This window comes from Tachysurus vachellii, chromosome 9, assembly GCF_030014155.1.
Source record: "Tachysurus vachellii isolate PV-2020 chromosome 9, HZAU_Pvac_v1, whole genome shotgun sequence".
In the NCBI taxonomy this organism is placed as follows: domain Eukaryota; kingdom Metazoa; phylum Chordata; class Actinopteri; order Siluriformes; family Bagridae; genus Tachysurus; species Tachysurus vachellii.
Window position 1 is genome coordinate 16530346 of NC_083468.1, and position 19721 is coordinate 16550066.

General features: G+C 37.4%; 3 protein-coding genes across 3 annotated transcripts; 2 read left to right on the forward strand and 1 right to left on the reverse strand.

Annotated features, from left to right (window-relative positions):
• Positions 1-234: 234 nt before the first annotated feature.
• Positions 235-6046, forward strand: ints14 (integrator complex subunit 14). The gene is made up of 12 exons (XM_060877956.1): positions 235-350; positions 740-1019; positions 1244-1351; positions 2210-2365; positions 2697-2815; positions 2938-3080; positions 4009-4098; positions 4187-4331; positions 4410-4543; positions 4855-4973; positions 5323-5388; positions 5465-6046. Exons 2-12 carry the CDS (start codon positions 798-800, stop codon positions 5720-5722), a joined length of 1560 nt encoding a protein of 519 aa, XP_060733939.1. The 5' UTR covers positions 235-350; positions 740-797; the 3' UTR covers positions 5723-6046.
• A 329-nt stretch (positions 6047-6375) lies between these two features.
• On the reverse strand, positions 6376-11461 carry hacd3 (3-hydroxyacyl-CoA dehydratase 3). Its single transcript, XM_060877957.1, has 11 exons — positions 11248-11461; positions 10006-10048; positions 9844-9917; positions 9379-9543; positions 9218-9266; positions 8989-9099; positions 8604-8731; positions 7701-7813; positions 6977-7083; positions 6709-6840; positions 6376-6591 (listed from the first exon to the last, which is right to left on the reverse strand). Exons 1-11 carry the CDS (start codon positions 11326-11328, stop codon positions 6515-6517), a joined length of 1080 nt encoding a protein of 359 aa, XP_060733940.1. The 5' UTR covers positions 11329-11461; the 3' UTR covers positions 6376-6514.
• Positions 11462-11527: 66 nt separating this feature from the next.
• Positions 11528-15146, forward strand: ppcdc (phosphopantothenoylcysteine decarboxylase). The gene is made up of 5 exons (XM_060877959.1): positions 11528-11879; positions 12707-12802; positions 12879-13007; positions 14025-14193; positions 14323-15146. Exons 1-5 carry the CDS (start codon positions 11721-11723, stop codon positions 14421-14423), a joined length of 654 nt encoding a protein of 217 aa, XP_060733942.1. The 5' UTR covers positions 11528-11720; the 3' UTR covers positions 14424-15146.
• Positions 15147-19721: the final 4575 nt, after the last annotated feature.

Sequence of the window (19721 nt, forward strand, 5' to 3'; positions counted from 1 at the left end):
ATTAAAATAAACTGATTGAAATGTTGAAAAGTATACGGCGTGTACTTTCTTCAAATGTACAAGTGCTTCAGGCTTTTATCTCTCTCTCTCTCTCTCTCTCTCTCTCTCTCCCTCTCCATCCCCCTCTCCCTCCCTCCCCGTTCTCTCCATCTCTCTCTCTCTTTCTCTCTCCCTCCCCCTCCGCTCCCCTCTCCCCCCTTCTCTCTCTCTCTCCCTCCCATTCCACCCCACCCCCTCTCCCCATCTCTCCTCGGAACAGAATTTCAGGTTTTCTTTGTCCCTACCCGGTATCACAAAAAGGGTGCACACTTACTCTCTAAGCTGTTTTTATTTATCTGCTATCAGAATGGGTAAAAGTTCCTTGTTAATCACATTTATAATTTATTTTATAGGCACAATAATGGTTAGTGTTACAGTTTTTTAACGCTTACTGTCTTAAGGTTCGTGTACGAGTTGAACGCATTAAGGTCTCGGACGCTGTGGTTTTGCTCGCTAGCTGCTAGCATGTTTATTTATTATAAAAATAACATTTGTTTTGTTTGTAAATTTAAAAAAAATGGCGTACTATCAGACAGATTTTGTAAAAAAAAATAATAATAATTTTAAAAGTTTGCATTATTTTTGGTGCTGAATACCTGGTGTTTACAATAATGTATTGTATTGTATTGTATTGTAACATAACATTATATTAACCTTCCACCCCTACATAGACATAATCAATTTCTTCTCATTCTTACAGGTGGGATGTGGGAACTTTCATAACTTCTACAGACAGTGAATAAAATACTTCTGCCATCATGCCAACTGTGGTTCTCATGGATGTGTCCCTGTCCATGACAAGACCTGTGTCACTGGAGGGCACTGAGGAGTTTCAGAGGAAGAACCTGGCTGTCCATGGCTTAACCATGCTCTTTGAACACATGGCTACAAATTACAAGTTAGAGTTCACTGCACTTGTTGCCTTTTCATCCCTTTGGGAGCTCATGGTGCCTTTCACGAGGGACTACAACACTTTACAGGTATGTACTATCCTGGTACAACACAATAATTGTTGATGATATTCAAATTTCACCGTTGAAAAAGAAAATTAAGTGTTTTACTATATGGTTCACTTTAATAAAAGGTTACCTCAAACATTTATATTGTGGCACGTTCACAAATCAAATATTTTAGCTATTTTTTTTTTTTTGGTCAACAGTTCTGTTTACTAATTTTTATACTTTTTCTTTTAACTGCTGCACAGGAGGCCTTGAACAATCTGGAGGACTATGATAAAACCTGCCTGGAGGCAGCACTGCAGGGAGTCAGTAACGTTGTGCAGCAGGAGTGGGGCTGCACATGTCCCTGTCAGGTAGTGTGTGTGCTGTTAAGCATGTGTAGGGATGAACATCATTCATCCAAAGATATCCTCTCGGTTTGGTGTTTGTGATGGTGGTGAAGAGCAATGTTGAACATCTCAAGCGAAAATCTCCAATAGGTGTACAGTTTTTTTAAAATCAGCTGATTGACAAAGCCATAGTACATTTACATTTACAGCATTTTGCAGACACCCTTATCCAGAGTGGCATACAAAACTCTTTATCATTTGATACATTAACTCTGGTTCAGTAGGTTACATACTTAAGATACCATGAGTCTAAAACTCTTCAAAGTTTTCATAAATTTACCCTGTAAATTTAATAAACGTGCCCTGTGGAATAAGGACATTGTCTTTCAGGTTTCAGGTTCAGTGAGAAGGATGATTAGTTAGAATAATTGGGTATTGATTTGCAGTTAGATTTCCATTTAAAATACCTGCCATAGCATAACAAATCCATCCTTTTAATTATGCTACCTTTCTGCATAATAACTACATAGATGAAAATTAACACAACATTTTATAGCTGATACACCAGAAAAGGTAGGGTTTGCAGAAACAGGTTACATTTTATGTTATATTAAATTTTTTTAGGTTGATTACACTATGTTGATTATTTATGTCCTGATAGTAGTGTCAGGTGCCATACTAAATGCTGGAGTCTTTTCTTGGACCCAGCTAGGACTTTGACATGATATGGCGCATTATGTATTTCATATTGGTATTTCAACTCAAGAAATCAGCATTCACCTACTTTCAATGAATGCATATTGGAAGAAATGAAAAGTCTATAAATAATGTAATTTTTTCCCTAGACGTTCATGCTATTCTGTTTTATTTGATGACCTGTAGGTGGTGTTGGTGACTGACGGTTCTCTGGGTATTGGTCGTGGTTCTCTGCGACACTCCCTGGCCACAATGAAACAGCGGGGAGAAGACAAAAAATTTCCTCTTCCCTTCCCTTTTCCCACCAAACTCTACATTGTGTGTATTGCCAATGCAGAAGAGGTACTGTTTTCAGATTAAACAAATGCTTTGTTGCCAAACTCCTTTGTTATATATGAAAAACAAGAAAAACATCACACTTGACTCAGTTTCTCTGACATTTTAACTTTATTTTAAAATCCTCATTCACATAAATCTGTCACAGCTCCTCTCTGTTCTTTATTTACCCACACTTGAGCTCAAATGAATTTTCATCACTGTTAATAATGATGATGCCTAGCCAATTTAAAGAGGTTGACTGTGCTCAAATGGATGAGCATTTCAAATTGAACAGGCCATGCAAGTTTCCCACATTTGACCTTAATTTGGACGTTATTTTTATTTTTAATTGCAGCTCCAAGCCACTGATGCCATGGGAAATTTGGAGCAGCTTCTCAGTTTAAGTGGTGGAGATGGACAGATTTTTACTATGGATGGACCATTATGTCTGAAAAGTGTTCAAGCAATGTTTGGGTGGGTAACTATATTGCTTCATTTATTTGCTATACTGTGTGTGTTTTGCGTAACATGTATTAAGTGACTGAATGTGAAAACCATTGATTGGTTGTAGTAAGTCTGTAAACATGTGTTGGCAGGAAGTTGATTGACCATGCATACATGCCTTTCCATGCCGTGCTGCGCTGTGGGAACCTAGCATCTGATGTGCAGGTGTTTCCCAGGCCAGAACCTGTGCTGTTGGATGAGGAGCTTGACCCGGTACCAAAAGCAGTGCTCACGGGTACCATGCATTATTTTCCTATATTATATACATTCACAATAGAGTAGGAGTGTAGCTCTGGATTTGCAGTGGAGGATCACCAGAGGAGTTTGGTTCGTTTCAGTGGTTCTCAAGTACCCCTTTTCCACCAAAAAGAACCAGGTGCTGGTTCAGAGCTAGTGCTGGTGCTGGTTCAAAGTTGGTTCCACTGGCGAAACTTTTAAGAACCCTTTTGCCTTTCCACCGGCTAGAGAGCCATCACAGAGCCGAGTCTGACGTCACTGTATAAGTGTCATGTTTCCCAGCAACGTTAGTGCAGCAGCAGCAAACACATCAACAATGGCGGATGTTGCTTTACTGTTAATGCTTATGGCTTTGTGAACCTACATTGGCATCCAAACGTGGCGAATCCAACGTGTACGTGCAGCTCCATGTAATCTGTATAAACAGAGGATGTATTCGAGAAAGTACATAACATTATTTTATCATTAACAGAGAAAAAATTTAGCCTTAGCATGTAGCTACCTACTATCATGTGTGCTGAGACTTGATCATAAAGTAAAAGTGTATTAAACATTAGTATACTTAAGGTCCATTATCAAAGCGCTAACAGTAGCCCCGCCCACAGCTCCTGACACAAGCAGTTCTTAAGTCTAGACCAGCAACGTTTTGGTGCTACTTAAGAACCACTTTTCCTGGTTCAGAGCCGGTGCTTTGGCTGTCGAATAAGAAAGAACTGGTTCTAAATTAGGCTCTGGCTCCAAACCAGCACTCAAACTGCCTCGGTGGAAAAGGTTTGATTTCTTACACATAGTGATGTGTGTGAACATTTATATAAACACACACATGCATACATAAGTTTGTGCGTTTACACAGAAAATAGCTGTTGTGCACACATTCTATTAACTGAATTTAAACTAATTAAAATATGTATTTGTGTTTGTTCCAGACTTGGAGATTGTGGGTTTTATTGAGATTGGTGATATCGCCAGCCCTCCAGTCCTGTCCAGACACCTGGTCCTACCCATAGCTGTTAAAGGTGCCTACTCCTCTTCAGACTCTTTGTTATTCATTCCCATTGTATTTTATGAATAAATGCTAATTTCAGCTTTTGTGTTTGTTTACAGAGGCAGATGAAGTGGGAGCAGGGGCTGCTGATGAAATGGAAGAGGAGACATCAACCAATCAGTTGGCAGGAAAGAGTCCAAATTTCTGTGTCCTCCTTCATGGCAGTCTGAAAGTTGAAGGCATGGTGGCCATTGTACAGCTGGGGTAAGAAACTGTTGAATTAGCAATTCTTCTGCATATAGTCACTTGCGTCCATCTCTAATCATGAACCTCCTCTGTTAGGCCTGATTGGTATGGAATGCTCTACTCACAGGCAGACAGTAAGAAAAAGTCAAATCTGATGATGTCGTTATTTGAGCCTGGCCCAGAGCCTTTACCGTGGCTTGGGAAAATCTCTCAACTTGGACCCATTTCAGGTAGAATACAGACATTTTTAATTTTACTTGTTGGAGTTTGAACTTTTTATTTGATTCAAAGCAGTTCCACTCAGGTAAAACTAATGATATTTTCAGTCTAAGAGGTAGAATAGTTTGATTTTAAATTATTTATTTATAATTAAAGTATTTTTCTAAATCATTTAGCTTTTTTGTTATTAAATGTATCTATATATTTAAAATGTATCTATGTATATTTAACTATGCTTGTCTATCAAATGTATCTATATGTTTTTTCTAAATGCACAAATAAAATCATTACATTTTAAATTTTAATTTTTTTGGATTTGTAGATGCACCAGAAAATCCTTATGGCGAAGATGACAGCAAAAGCCCTTTCCCTGTACTTCCCAAAAGCAAACGAAGCTATGCCCAAAATGTCACAGTCTGGATCAAAGCCAGCGGACTGCAGGTATGTAAATGACTATCTGTTTAGTTTAGGGTTCGTGATGATGTGACTGATATGCTATAGCACGACTGATCTTAGCCTTATGGGGTTGCAGCATCTGATTTGGGTGCCCAGTTTACAGCACCTCACTGACAGGACACAGACACTGACAAGTGACCGACACAATGTAGTATTATTATTGAACATATAATATCAAATATTCGGTGATGCCAGTCCAGTTGTTTTTTATTCATGCTCTTGGGCTTTGTATTAAGCAACAGAAAGCTGATATTTTGCAGATTGCTAGCTAGATAAAATTCCCTTATTCAGCCAGATTTCTCACAATGCAAAACTAAATGTCTTTTCCTTACAGACAGATGTACAGAAAATCCTCCGAAATGCTAGAAAACTTCCAGAGAAAACACAAACCTTCTACAAGGTAACACTTGAGAAAAGTGTATGGCTCTTTATTTGTTTTATTTTTAATCACTGAGAACTTTGTGTCTGTGTTAAAGGAGCTGAACCGGCTACGTAAAGCTGCTCTAGCATTTGGTTTCTTGGATTTGTTAAAATGTGTAGCTGAGCTGTTGGAAAGGGAGTGCACCTTACTGCCTGACTCTGCACATCCGGATGCTGCCTTCCAGCTGTCCCATGCCGCCCAGCAACTCAAATTGGCTAGTAGTGGTGAATCCAAATACGCAGCTTTCGATCATATAATCACACCCATGCTCACTGACTTCTCTGGGGGAGGAAGTGCAAATGACAGGATGTAGGCAAATGACAATGGCATAAAAACTGGAACATGTCAATGGAACCTGCTTTGCTCCCCATTGCCTTTTCTGTGGTTATTCTGACCATATTGATAGTCTATATTACAGTACTTTCCATTCTACAAGTTAAATCTTAGAAATAGAAAAGAAGTACTGAATTTTATGGCACAGGAACCACTGATTCATGGCATGTCTGTTTTTTTGGACATATTCTTGCAAGAAACTTGTTTATCAAGAACCTATTTCTCAATAAGGATTATTTTTTTGTGTACATAGCATTTTCTACAACAGCCCCAAAAGAAATAAAAGTGCATCTTACATTTGTAATGAAGTTGATGATGATCATTTATTTTAAGCTTTATTTTAAACAATCATCAGTTGCCTGGTATTTAGTAGGATATATTATATGTCTGGTTTCTTTATATAACAGCAGACTATTGCCCTTGCTTGTGGGGTTCTGCTGCTTTGTTTAAACTCTCACAGTCCCTGAGGTTGTTGGTCTCTATACCAGTTTGTCTGCTCTTCTGCAGAGATAAATCCACAAACATGTTCCAAGGAATGAGTGATGAGGAAGATCACTACTCGGTCAAATCTAAATGCCCAACACACTAAACATAACTCATAATGGAAATAACTCGAATTTAATAACTTTCAACTCAATCAAATTAACTTATTTATTATAACTTATATATTTGAGAACAAGACTGTAATGCCTCCTGTAGATAGAGAATGGAAAAGAATGGGTTGAGGGAGTCCTAGGTGACGGCAGGACACTTCACATCTTTCAAGTTCTTCTCAGTTTGCTTTCCTCTTTTTTGTTCTGAACCGCCTCCTCCTCTGCTTGTAGAGATGACGGAAGTTGCTGAAGAGTCCTGTAAAGCATGCAGTACCGTAATACAGATCAGTGCTTGTGCACAGCAACAAGATTATCTTGCAGTTAATAGCACATATCAAGAAAGCAGTGTGACTCTTTAAGAGGAAAGACTCACCCAGGAACATGAGCAGCAAGTATAGCTGCAAGACATAGGAGAAGCTGAGAGAAGAGCCAAGGACTTCAGGCAAAGGGATGCTTAAGAACTTGCTATCATTGAAGATGGGGATAGACTGAATCACTGCTACAGCTAATAAACAAAACAGAAACAAGATCTTAGAAACATCTGAGCCAGACTGCCTGATCTGATTGCTAGCAAACAATTTATAAACCTCAACACTGCTTTTATAGGATATAACTGATTAAAAAATGTTTACTATTCTCACCTTCGGCAAGCACACCAAGTGGGTACAAGGGAATCCAAATAGTATACCGTAGCCAAGTCAGCATTTTCCATTCAGTGTCAATGCAGGCCAACATGTAAAAGGGGTACCTAAGATGAATAATCAAATGCGTTTATAAAAATATATTATTTCAGTATTGTTTTTTTAATAAACACTTCTAACCACTTCCAGAATTCTTTTTTCAAAATCTCTTTTTAAAAACTAACATGTCAAAACTAATAAGCATGCTAATGTGGGCACTGAACTGTGAAAACCACAGAGTTGCATGTAACTTCCGTGAACTAGCAGCTGTGCTACAACTGATAAATTAACTTTAACATTGGTACATACGCTATACAGCCAAAAGTATGTGGACACTTTGCCATAATACGAATACTGTATGTGCTTTTTGATTTAACCACCTTTGCTGTTATAAGAACATCCATGCTTCTTGGAAGGCTTTCTACTAGGATTTTGGAACATGGATGTGAGATTTGCTTATTCAGACACAAGAGCGTTAGTCAGGCTCTGATATTGGGTGATATTTAGGCTCTGATATTGCTCCAGTTCATCCCAAAAGTTTTCGGTGGGGTTGAGGTCATGGCTCCATTCAGGACACTCAGGTTCTTCAGTTTTCCTGCTCCAACCTTTGTCAGGTGTCCACAACTTTTGACTATATATTATATTTCTTTACAAGAGGGTTATTTATGTACACTTAGAAGCTCACCTAAATATCTCAATGGCACTCCAGAGATAGAAGACAAAGAAAACAACAGGTTTGTTCTGCATTTCCTCTAGGCTCCCAAAGATGATAAAAAGGACAAAGTTCCTCCCCATCACCTTAAACAGTTTAGGAAGACAAAATAACTTTCAGTTGAATTCAAAACTACGTAAGAACAGACCGCACCTTTATTTACAGTTGAGTATATACTGTAAATAAGTGTCACTGAAGACCATGACTGTTGACAAGAAAATGGTCTTACATAAAAACAGTTAAAAAATATATATTGTAACCAGTGATTGTTTAATCCAAGCACGTAATACAGGGAAACAGCTATTTTCTTTTTTTATTCAATGCAAAATGTATTTGGTGACATTCAGCCAGAAATGTCCTCACACAGCAATTCCCCCTCCCCTGTACTGTATTGGAAAAGCATATCATAAGAAGCTGACTCTGGCACACTAATGAGTGTAAGGTGCGTTTTCGAAACATACTCGATTGGTCGCTTAATGCTGACTCTAACAACATGATGCACAGCATTAAAGGGCAAATGGAACTAATTTGTTGTTGGGTAACAGTTTCCTGTGACTAACAAAAACTGACACACTGAACTTGTTTACCCAAATCACCCACAACTTTCTGGGTAACTAAGACTGTAGGGCTTCTAAAATAATATTTCAAGACATTCAGACATTCCTGCAGTCTGTTTTAATGACTGATTTTAATGTTGATTAATCTTTAACTGGTTAGTTTTACTGTAACATGATTTACAACCAGGCCATACTGTCTAACGTGGATACTTGTTAGCGGTGTGCATGGTTGCAATGGCTTCAGGATCTCCTACGCCCAGTTTGTTCATAATCTCATTATTAAAACAATGACAATAAAGCTATCTATCTATCTACTCACCTGTATAAAGGCAGGCATCACGCCAGTCCTGACTAACCCCAGAGCAGGGTTAATAACCTCAGCAATGGCTAGCATCTGACAGAAGTACATCACATCAGCAGTGGTGTGAAAGGTATCATAGAAAGAATCTATTTCAAAAAATAAATAAATCAATAAGACCATAATTCAGAAAAAGGTACATCTGCCATTATCTCATTATTAATTACAAAACTACACCTGCGTACTTTATCTAAAGATATGAAAAGAAACCGAAAAGGAAGTTTTGACATTTGTCTTTAGGATGACAAACAGAACGTTCATTGCCTCATCAAAAGCTCACACCTGGGATAATATATACAATATATAAACAGCATGGTCTCTGTGGAGATTTACAATAAATCCTCACCTTCTCTAAGTATGAAAAGACGAACAGTCATGTTGACAAAGATCCAGGAGAATCCAAGAAATTGAACCAGGTTGTACATGAAGAGATATCCCTTTTTCAAGCCTAGGTAAGCTGGGGGAAAGCCAACTGGTATCTGAACATGTTGTATTTAGAATTTTTTTCTTTCTTCACCTGCTTTACTTTTGAAAAATATTCATCTTCTGCACTGGAAAATTAAAAGATCACTTACGGTCCTTTGGAATCCTTGACTCAACGCTTATTTTATTTATTCTTTCTTCCTGTGTAGGCATAAACAATGGTTATGGCAGCCAAAATGTCCTCTACTGTAATAGTTCAGCAGTGAGATTTCAGTCATAAGAAACACGTCCTACAATTCAGAAATCACCCAACCTTTTGCCTCAGTTCCATCTCAGCATCCGATTCGTCCAGCCAGCGGTCAAAGTCAGGGGCCAGAAACACAGGCTTCTTCTCCTGCATTGTGAGTCGATTCCACCAGCAGTGCTTCTGCTTTCTCACCGTGATATTCACCTGCCGCTGGGTGGATTTGTGTTTTATCTAGACACATACATGCCAAATAAAAAAAATAGTAAAAAGCAGTTAAATGCATTTCAATTTATTAAGTTCCACAAAATCTAACTGATTTAAATGAGCAAGCAAAAGTTTTTATACTGTATGTACAAGCAATAAAATACCACATAAAACTTCCTCATTTCTACAGAAGAATGTAATCTAACTAAGATATCTGCGATTTGTCAACTTACAACTCATCTTCATTGCATAACTATGCCTAAGGGTCTCAAAGCCTTTAAAACTACCAAGCATTTAAAAGTTAAATTATTTAATGAAAAATCCTACCTCTGGTTCCACTTGATTTAAGAACTCCAAGCTGAATTCATATTCGTTTTCTCCTTTTGCTCCGTGACCCTGACCTGGTACAAAAGCGAGCAGGTTGTAAGCTAGTTCAAAAGAAAGCCGAATTAAATATTAATAGCTACTGTAGATGGCTAAAAGACCTACCTCTAAATTGGAGGGTGTTGTCTTGTACACGAATATCAAGGTTCTGCAAAACACACACACATGTTAGCCAAGTGTGACTTTGCATTGCTTGACTTCCTGTAAAATAATTGTGGTATATTATATACAAATAAACTACATTAAATTGTTTTAACAGATGGCCTTTGCTTAAAGAACTGCAACCAAACATGGAAGTTGTATGATCTGTTGTATGAACTGAAGGTACAGTAACCTCCAAAAGCTGGCACTTGATATCCATCATTTGCATTAAACTGGTACTCACAACAGGTTTCAGCCAGTTACACAGAAGCAAAACAATTGCACTATTGTGTGAAAGTCTTCTGCGCCTACATTTAGAGCTCTATGACCATGGATTTGCCCAGTAAAGCTGTATGAAAAAACATGCAACCGTTGTTCAGAAGTGAGCCACAGACAAACGATGGGGGAGGCTATAAGTCCTACAAGGAAACATATCCCTGTGTATAAGCCACATGTTCTTTCATCTACTACCTGTAAATAAAGCCTGTAAATAAAACATGACTCATCCAGATGGCCTTGGAGGAGCAAGTCATGGATCTGTACCAACAAAGCCAGCAGGAAACAGATACAATAATGATATTGATTAAGTACGATAATGTTTTTTTTACATTATAATACTAATACTAATACTACTAATAATAATAATAGAAGAAATAAACCTAGAAACACTATTCCATTGTCTTAAAGGTTTTTTATTTATCATTTTTTAGTAACTGGTAATATATTTTCCACTATATATATATAGTTTTTTTTACTATAAAAAAAACTTTTTTTTGTATTTGTTTCTTACTGCTATTTAATATCAAAAACACTGACAGAATGTCAACTGCTAGCTCATTTAGCCCTTCAGCTAACTGTCAAAAAAAAAAAAACAACTGATGCATAATAAAAAGCAGGACAAAAAGATGCAGGCTGAAAAATGACACATTTAACAGAACACATTTATGGTCTAATATGTTTAGGGAGAACACACTGATGTGTGCCCTGTGATGGGTTGGCACTCCGTCCAGGGTGTATCCTGCCTTGATGCCCGATGACGCCTGAGATAGGCACAGGCTCCCCGTGACCCGAGGTAGTTCGGATAAGCGGTAGAAGATGAATCAATGAGAACACACTGATTGTCTAAAGCTGGAGTTAGTTCTGAGCTGAACAGGCAGTTAGCCTACGATGCTAAGCTAATTCACTGAACAGAGACTCTACTGTTACCTTGGCATCACTGATCTCCACCCGCAGGTAAATTTCTCCGTGTCTCTGGGCCCAAAACACGTGAGGTGTGAGAGTCTGCATCGTGGGCGTGTATTCGGCTCAGTGTAATAATCACTTCAGCTCCTGAAACCCGGGCTGAATGAATGTAAACTCACGACACATCAGTAGCAGGTCAAAGCTTTTACCCAGAATATTCGCTATTCTGTTTGTGCGCATGCGCATATCTATTTGTGCGCATGCGCGTGAGTTAATACATCATCATTCCAGAGGGGGCGCTGTCTACACTCGTACCTCATGTAACGGCTATGTTGACGGAAGTGAAACGAACAGCAATAGAATTTGCAAAACACGCGTTTACATTATGCTAATTTGAGCTTTATTAACGTTGCCTGTTATACATGTAGAAACAGTTCATCCGACTTTCATTAGAATATATATATGTATATATTTTATTTACAAAGCGTTAACGTGCAATGTCTCGAACAATGCAGCCGACTTGTGATTCTCACGTTAGCTCGATGCTAAATTTGAGCTCTACTGGTTCCACCTTCCGTGTTCTTTTGGGTGTAACTGGTAGTGTTGCAGCAATGAAGTTGCCTTTGTTGGTGTCACAACTTCTCGAAATACCCGAAGTATGCTTATAAGGCAGTATTATAGGGCTAATAGTAGTTTTCCATACATTTTTTTTCTGTTATTTATTTGTATTCTTGTTGGTACCTCTTGAATGATTAGTTTTAAAGATGTTGGACATGAATTTTGTCAGTGGAAATTCACTGTGAATGTAATTGTACTTTACTGCTATGTCCAGCAGGCGGCAGTCTTTCTGCTTTATCAGAATCAGAATCAGGTTTATTGGCCAAGTGTGTTGACACACACAAGGAATTTGGTTCCAGCTGTTTGTGACTCTCAAAAGTACAGACATCAGGTTTCACTGTTGCCAGACTGCTGCATCTCTAATCCTTCCCTACTGGACATATAGTGCACTGTAATGATTGTATAAATGTCATCATTTCATTCCAATTAGATTTTTTTCCCTTTACTAACGACAAAAAGATACGTGGTCGATGGAAGACTGTAAATTTGTACCTTATTATTAAATAGCATGATTTAGACCATATTCATTCAACCAAGTAACTGTTTTATTACTTAGATTTGGTAGAAGATGTTCCTATCCCAGGAATGTTGGCTGTGAGGCAGGAATACAGCCCAGATAGGACAACAGTACTACACAGCTTCCACGCACACATTCACACCCAGTTGCTAGGGGGAATTTAGATTAGCCAATCCGTGAAGTTTTTGAAAGTCCTTAGCTCACCCTTGACAATTATGGTCCTTTAAAAGCTTACATTAATAAAAATAGCTATTTCACATTTGTAATATACCCACCTTTCTTTGAAAATAGTAAGAGCTGGTATATGTTGTCAAATAATCTTTAAAACCGTAGCCCCTCTCTTTGTAGATTGATGTACGGGTGGTCACCACAGACCATGCTACCCATTTTTACAACGTTGCTGAGGTTCCTGTCCATGTCTACACAGACAAAGATGAGTGGGAGGTGAGTATGCTTGGTTTCCATTGTAGAACTGCTGCAGATTATGAACATATAAACATGTGAATTTCATCTGTCTTAGATATTTAAAACACGCTCAGACCCTGTGCTACACATAGAACTGAGACGGTGGGCCAACCTGCTGGTCATTGCTCCACTGGATGCAAACACACTCGGCAAGATTGCCAGTGGTATTTGTGACAACCTTCTGGTGAGACTATGTTTCTTTATATATAGATATATACATCTAGAAAATTATTTCAAAATGATTAGCAAATCATCTCTCTAATGATTTCACAGGCAGCTTACATACAGACATTCTCAAGTTTAGAGGAAAAATGGAGAAAGGGAGGGGAAAAAGGAGCAGTCATGAGACGACATTCCGGTTTGAGAGTGAAACAACCCAAACAATAATTTAGAGCTAAGACAAGCTAAACAAAAATTCGCCACCTTTAAAGGTCACAAATTATAATGATGAATCACAAATTCTGTTACAATGAGAGGCCTATTTTAATCTAACACTCCCTCTTTGTCCCCAGAAAAAGTAAAATAAAAGTAAAATAACAAGGACGAGAATAAAAATTCAAAAAGTCACGATTTACAATGGTCGAATGAATATACAGTAGTTATATGCATATGTGTATAGTGTGTGTGTATGTAATTCTCCAACTAGTCTACCACACACTAGTCTCTACTCTCTTTGTCATGGAGACCACAGGAGTAGCACATTTTAGTCTACAAGCATGGATACACTGTGGGCTTCCAGAGGTCAATGCTGCTGTTTACATTACTGCTATCACCTCCATGGGCGAGGCAATGGCTGATTTACCCACATTTTATTGTTTGAGACTTTTCACCAACACAGAACACCTCCCAGCTTTCTGCAGAGCTGTGGAACTGACAATGTTATCATGCAGTTTGTGCAAAGTTTTTATAAGGGCATTCTCTTGTTCATTGATGATGGAATGTTGTCTGAGTCCCATGTAAGGCAAACACCCATATTACTTTTTTACCCATGGTGTGGGAAATAGTCGTTATGTTATTTTATTGGGGCTCTTTTGGAGTTCACAAACCACTGCTTGGAGCAGTTCAGGCCAACTCTTTCAACTCTTTGATCAATTAACAAGCTTGGATTAACAAGGCTTGTTCATTTTTGATCAATTAACAAGGCTTGATGATCTGGATTAATCTTTCTGCCAAATGAATATGTAGTGTTTGTCCTCCCCAGACATGCATCGTAAGAGCGTGGGACACGAGTCGCCCTCTACTCTTTTGTCCTGCCATGAACACGGCTATGTGGCGGCATCCGATCACTGCCCAGCAAGTGGCCACACTTCAGGGCTTTGGCTATGTGGAGATCCCCTGCATTTATAAGAAACTGGTCTGTGGAGATGAAGGTAACATCACTGTAACACCTTTGTGGATTTTAAGTACTTTAAGAGTATTCCTCAAAGAGCCTTTGTTCCTTGATGACTTTCCCTGTTTATTTATGTGTAGCATGGACTAAAGTTTGTATCTGTTTGTAGGCAAAGGTGCAATGGCAGAGGTGTCAACTATTGTGGATGCCATCCGAAAGTATCTTCCAAGACCAGCTGAGAAAATCACAGCACATGTTGATAAACACTGAAAGTGCAAAATATATCCTACTGTGAATGTATATAGTTTTATAGAATAAATAGTTTTCTATAATGTGTGATTTTTAAGTTCTTATATTTTGGGTATTTTAAAAAGACAAATTTTAATGTTAAAAAATTAAAAAAACAAACAAATGTGCAATAAAGTCATTTAAAAATGTAACTTTTTAAATGAAATTTGAAATATACCTTTAAACATTTATTTCAATTATAAGTGAACTCAGTGATGAAAGTTTTGTGCATGTTTTTTGATCTACCTTTGTTGTACAGCCTACAGTGTCAGATGTGTTAGTGAAATAAGTTTGATAAATATGAACTGAATGTGAGTGAAGTTTAAATGTATGTAGGGACCCTGGCTTTCTTTTTTTTTTCTGTTTTTAAGAACAGGGTTTCTGAATTATTTTTGGTCATGTTTAATGGTCAGCAGTGGGATTAGTTCATGTCATGCTTCAGTAAACCTTCTTACCAATGCCTATCAAGTTATACTTTTGGGAAGGTATTTATCTATTTTCTATGTTAACCTACTGAAGCTGCCATCTCCAGATAAAGTTTCATATTGAAACTACATGCATACTCAAGTGTTTAGCTGTTGAAGTAATCAGATTGTTAGTTTTTTTAGTAGCTACAATATATTGAGTCTGTCATATTCATTTGCGTTCGTGCAGTTCTGTTTTACACAGTGATCAGATTTGTGACTAAACTGTATATGAGTATTAATGACCCCTGGAATTTGGCTGCTTTTCATTATGATAGCTATGACACATCCTTTATTTAATTTGTCCACGCCTTACGCCAGAAATATAATACAATTGCAATCAATTTCTGCCATTTAATACAACTCTGTTTTAGCTACATGCAAATATTCAAAAGTAATTCTAGCACACAATTTAAAACGATACAAAAAGTCATGTTTTGTGTGTGTGTGTGTGCTAAAAAACAATGTATGCAGTAGTGGCCTAATGGTTAAAGAGTCTGACTCGTAACCCGAAGTTTGTGGGTTCGAGTCTCGGGCCGGCCACGACTGAGGTGCCCTTGAGCAAGGGACCGAATCCCCCCAACTGCTCCCCGGGCACCGCAGCATAAATGGCTGCCCACTGCTCCGGGTGTGTGTTCACGGTGTGTGTGTTCACTGCTGTGTGTGCACTTTGGATGGGTTAAATGCAGAGAGCAAATTCTGAGTATGGGTCACCATACTTAGCCGTATGTCACGTCACTACTGTATAAATACTTCACACATGCAATGACTCACAGTGGAGCCTGAAGAAGTACAATGCATCCAGGTGGAACAACTTTTTAAGACATGTAAAATTTATTCCAGCTTGCTGTATATGAGTGACCACGAAGCTAATACTAGCACTGTTAAACATTCACTTTATTCATAGACAAATAAACAGACAGATAAAGTATTGCTCAATGATATATGATATATAGCTGGGCCGAGGAGGTTAAATATTACTTGCTCGGATGAGTGTGTCTGTGGGATTAGTACAAAACGTACATTATTCTGACATAAGCACAGATAACAGGATGATTTACCCTGTCAAAACTGCCCAATGTTTCAAGCATTTAGTCATCATGAATTGTAATTAACAAGAAGTCAGGTTTATTTTAAGGAAAACTAAGCTCAAATGGGTTTAAGGTCGGTTGAGTGCACAGGTCATTCCAGTATAAACACCACCACCAAATTCCTATACAAATATCTCTTGCGCAGTTTTTAGGTGTATTTGGGGTTGTCAAAAAAAATCAAATATTAGCCAGAGGACCTTAAGAAAGTCAGGGTTTTTCGGAAATTTCCACAGGGGTAAAAACCTGTTAGTTGCACAGACTTTTTTAATGACATAAAAATAACCAGACTAACAAACACTGGTACCTTAATTGTATTTCAGTGATTTTTCAGTGTTGACTTATAAATGCATAGTAAAATCTACCTATGTTCTATCTGAAAAATGACTGTAGCTCCAAAGTAACTGATCTTCTGTTGAACACTTGATTGAACCTTTTAGCAAACATGAATGTCACTTACCATGTTTGCCTTAGTATTTGGATGTCAGCTGTATTTTCAAAGACAAATTTAAATCATTTCAATTTGTCTTCTCATCATAGCACTACTATTTGTTTCATTTCATTTTGCATCCCACATTATGAGTCACTGCTTACAATTATTCAAAACTGTCCTTGAATTGTATCCATGTAGGAAAAAATTTTTGGCATACATATCCCAAATAGTGCACAAATCTTTTATGCATCTGTATGTATCTTTTATGTATCTGTACAAAGTTATCTTTAAACTTTAGAGCTACAAATCTTTACACCAGCAATAAAGTACAAAATAGCATTTTAAAATAAGATTTTTTTATTTAAAAAAAAAGCTAGAAAAGCAAAATTACTCAAAACTTATATAAACTTATCTTTAAAAAAATCCTGTTTGAGTGTTTTCTCAATTTAAAGTACAAAAACATGTTTTCTTATATTTATTTAAATCATTAGACGAAAGTTAAAAAATCATCAATGTGTCATAATTTTCTTTCATGCTTCTGATTATGTTTTAGTGAGCCTTCAACTTCTGGACTATGGAATGTAGGCAAATATTAACTAAAGCTGACTAAAGGCAGCTAAAGTCTATTTAATGTTAGGTAGCCTCTATCTTATCATAATTGAAGTCCTATCACTTCGACTTTAAGCAGTTCAAAAGTCTGAATTAAAGAAAATTTGTAATATAGACATTTTAATATTGAATTCTGAAAATGATTGTACTCTATAACTTCACACCCAGAGGAAGAAAACGAAACTGAATATTTTTTTTGTTTGTGATTTTTGTTTTTACTTTGATTAATACAGGATAAAACTGTTTGGATTATTTTCTAAAATTATATAGTATATTTGACACTGTGTATAACATTATTTAACTAGAATGTAATATTATATATTATTGCACTGTTGATTTTGATCTCTGGCCAGTGTTGATCCTGATCCCCGACCACAACCTGAAAATACACAGCCTAATTTGGGTGACCAATTTGCGTTTCCAATTAGTTATGTATCACATATTATTATACTTTATTTAAACATTACCTGGGTGGTGTCTATATCAAGTGAATTCGCTAATCAGTGTTTTCTCAATCAAAACTAGGCCCAACAAGGACTTTAAATATGGGCCATGAAAGCTGGAAAACAAACTTGGGTGAGATAAGCCATTCAGCCTGCAGGCCTTATTCTAACAAGTTAAACATGGGAAGAATGATTACATTGGAGGGTCAAGCGATGACCTAGAAAACAAACGGTTGTCAGGTTGAAAAGATAAAAGAAGTTTGTACACAATTGTGTTGGTCAGATCATCTGTAGGGATCTTGGCATTGATGGTTCTCAATAAAGTCAGACTTTTTTCATTCCTTTACTGTTTTTCATCCCTTTAGAGGTTCTATTTTTTAGATGCAAGACTTTTAACAACACTGTCATCTCTCATAAAGCTCCAAAGCTCATTCCACCAACCAAAACTACACTGAAAAACACAGTAAAGCTTTTTAAAAAGAGTTTTGGTTCTGTTAGTTCTTGCTGTTGATTGCTTTTAAGTTCTATAAACCTTATTCTTTCAGGTGGAGATGTTGATTCAAGGTACATTTTAAAAATGGTTTTCTTCTCTATTATAAAATTTACACCTTATGTTGATTTAAGTTAAGGTTTAGATTAGAACAGATTAGACTAGACAAGATAAAAGACAGACATTTTTGTTCCTTTCCTTTTTTGTTGAAAAGGAAGTGTGACTGGGACACTATTAAGGCTTTCAGTTCTGCTTGTCTGATGTGAAGTGTGAACGGCAGTTTAGTTTGACCAGTCAGGCTTGTGCTGAGAATTCTAGAGGTGTTACATGTATTCATAAATATATATATATACACTGTCCTCTATTGTGTTGAGCACAAACAGCTCAGAGGAGAATTCAACTCTGCTGTTTCCTTTCATCTCCCATTAGAGCAAGTTTGTCACATCTGATTTGTTTAGCAAAGCAGCTGTGGTGTTGAAGGTACGTGCCGCCTTGTGTGTGGTTGCCTCTTCTAAAGCTGCAACTTGTTCACTTGCCATTGGCTGCTGAGCCATTGATTTGAAAAAAAAAAAAAAAACAACAGACACTCGGGCAGGGAGGGGACCATTAATCAAGCAGATGGAGTAACATCACAGGACCAGGGAGAGTATGGAGAAGGTACAGCTTCAGATGAGAAGCAAGATATAAACTAACCAAGCCCTGGTCAGTTTAGTGATGTGCATTGTGATTAACCCGCAATTGTCAGATATACAAAGCATCACACATTTGTCACAAATTGCACCCAATGGATTCTTCTGAGAACATTAAAGAACTTTATAAAGATTGCGCTATCAAAATAACAATAAAAAATGCTACAGCATGTGCTGTTGTTAGGTACAAGTGTATCTTTTTTGAATAGTCTTTTTATGGTTATGAAAATAGTCCATGTGGTTTATCCCCAGCAGACTGTTGGATGTTGACATGTCACCATGGTTGAGTGAACACGTCTGATTTTCCTCTTGTTGTTCTTTGGGGATGAAGGGAGACCCCTTCACAACCCCCCACCCCTGTGCTGTTCCCCAATGTAGATCACAGGTATCACAGATGTGGCTGATGTAACTCTATGGCTAAGTGAACTCATAGCAGGCAGTGACACTGGAACATATACTGTTGAGGTTTCATTAGACATTAGACTTCAACAGTGATGGCAGAAATGTTAAGAAATCTGCCCAACCTTAGTACATCTTAGTACAACCAATGATGTTTGCTTAAGGGTAAATAATGGGTAGTTTCAGGATAAATGATGAATACAGTGGCTATGGGTTTGAAGATTGTTATTGGTGTGAAAATGCATACTGCATGTTACTCTAGTATAAGTGGCTCCATATATATTTCCTGCTATCACATACAGTAACTTGTGATATTACATGTAGCCTGTTGTCTAAAGACCTGTTAATCACATGCTTTGCTGATTATGTACTGAACAAAACAGTCATTGCAAAATGTCAAAAATTAATAATTTCTAATAGGATTTGTCTGAAAAAATCAGACAAATGCAACAAAGCTGAGATATCTTTTTGAGCTTTTTATTAAGTTTATTCTTAGGAAATTATCACTTGGTTAAATGTTGATTTACCGTTAGTCTTTCTTAATCGTACACTTAAATGCTGAGTTTTACTATGTATTGAATAATATATAAAGTCTATTTTGTAGATGTAGACATTTCTATACTTGTAGTAAGAATTGTCAATTCGTTTAGTTCTGGTCTGATCAG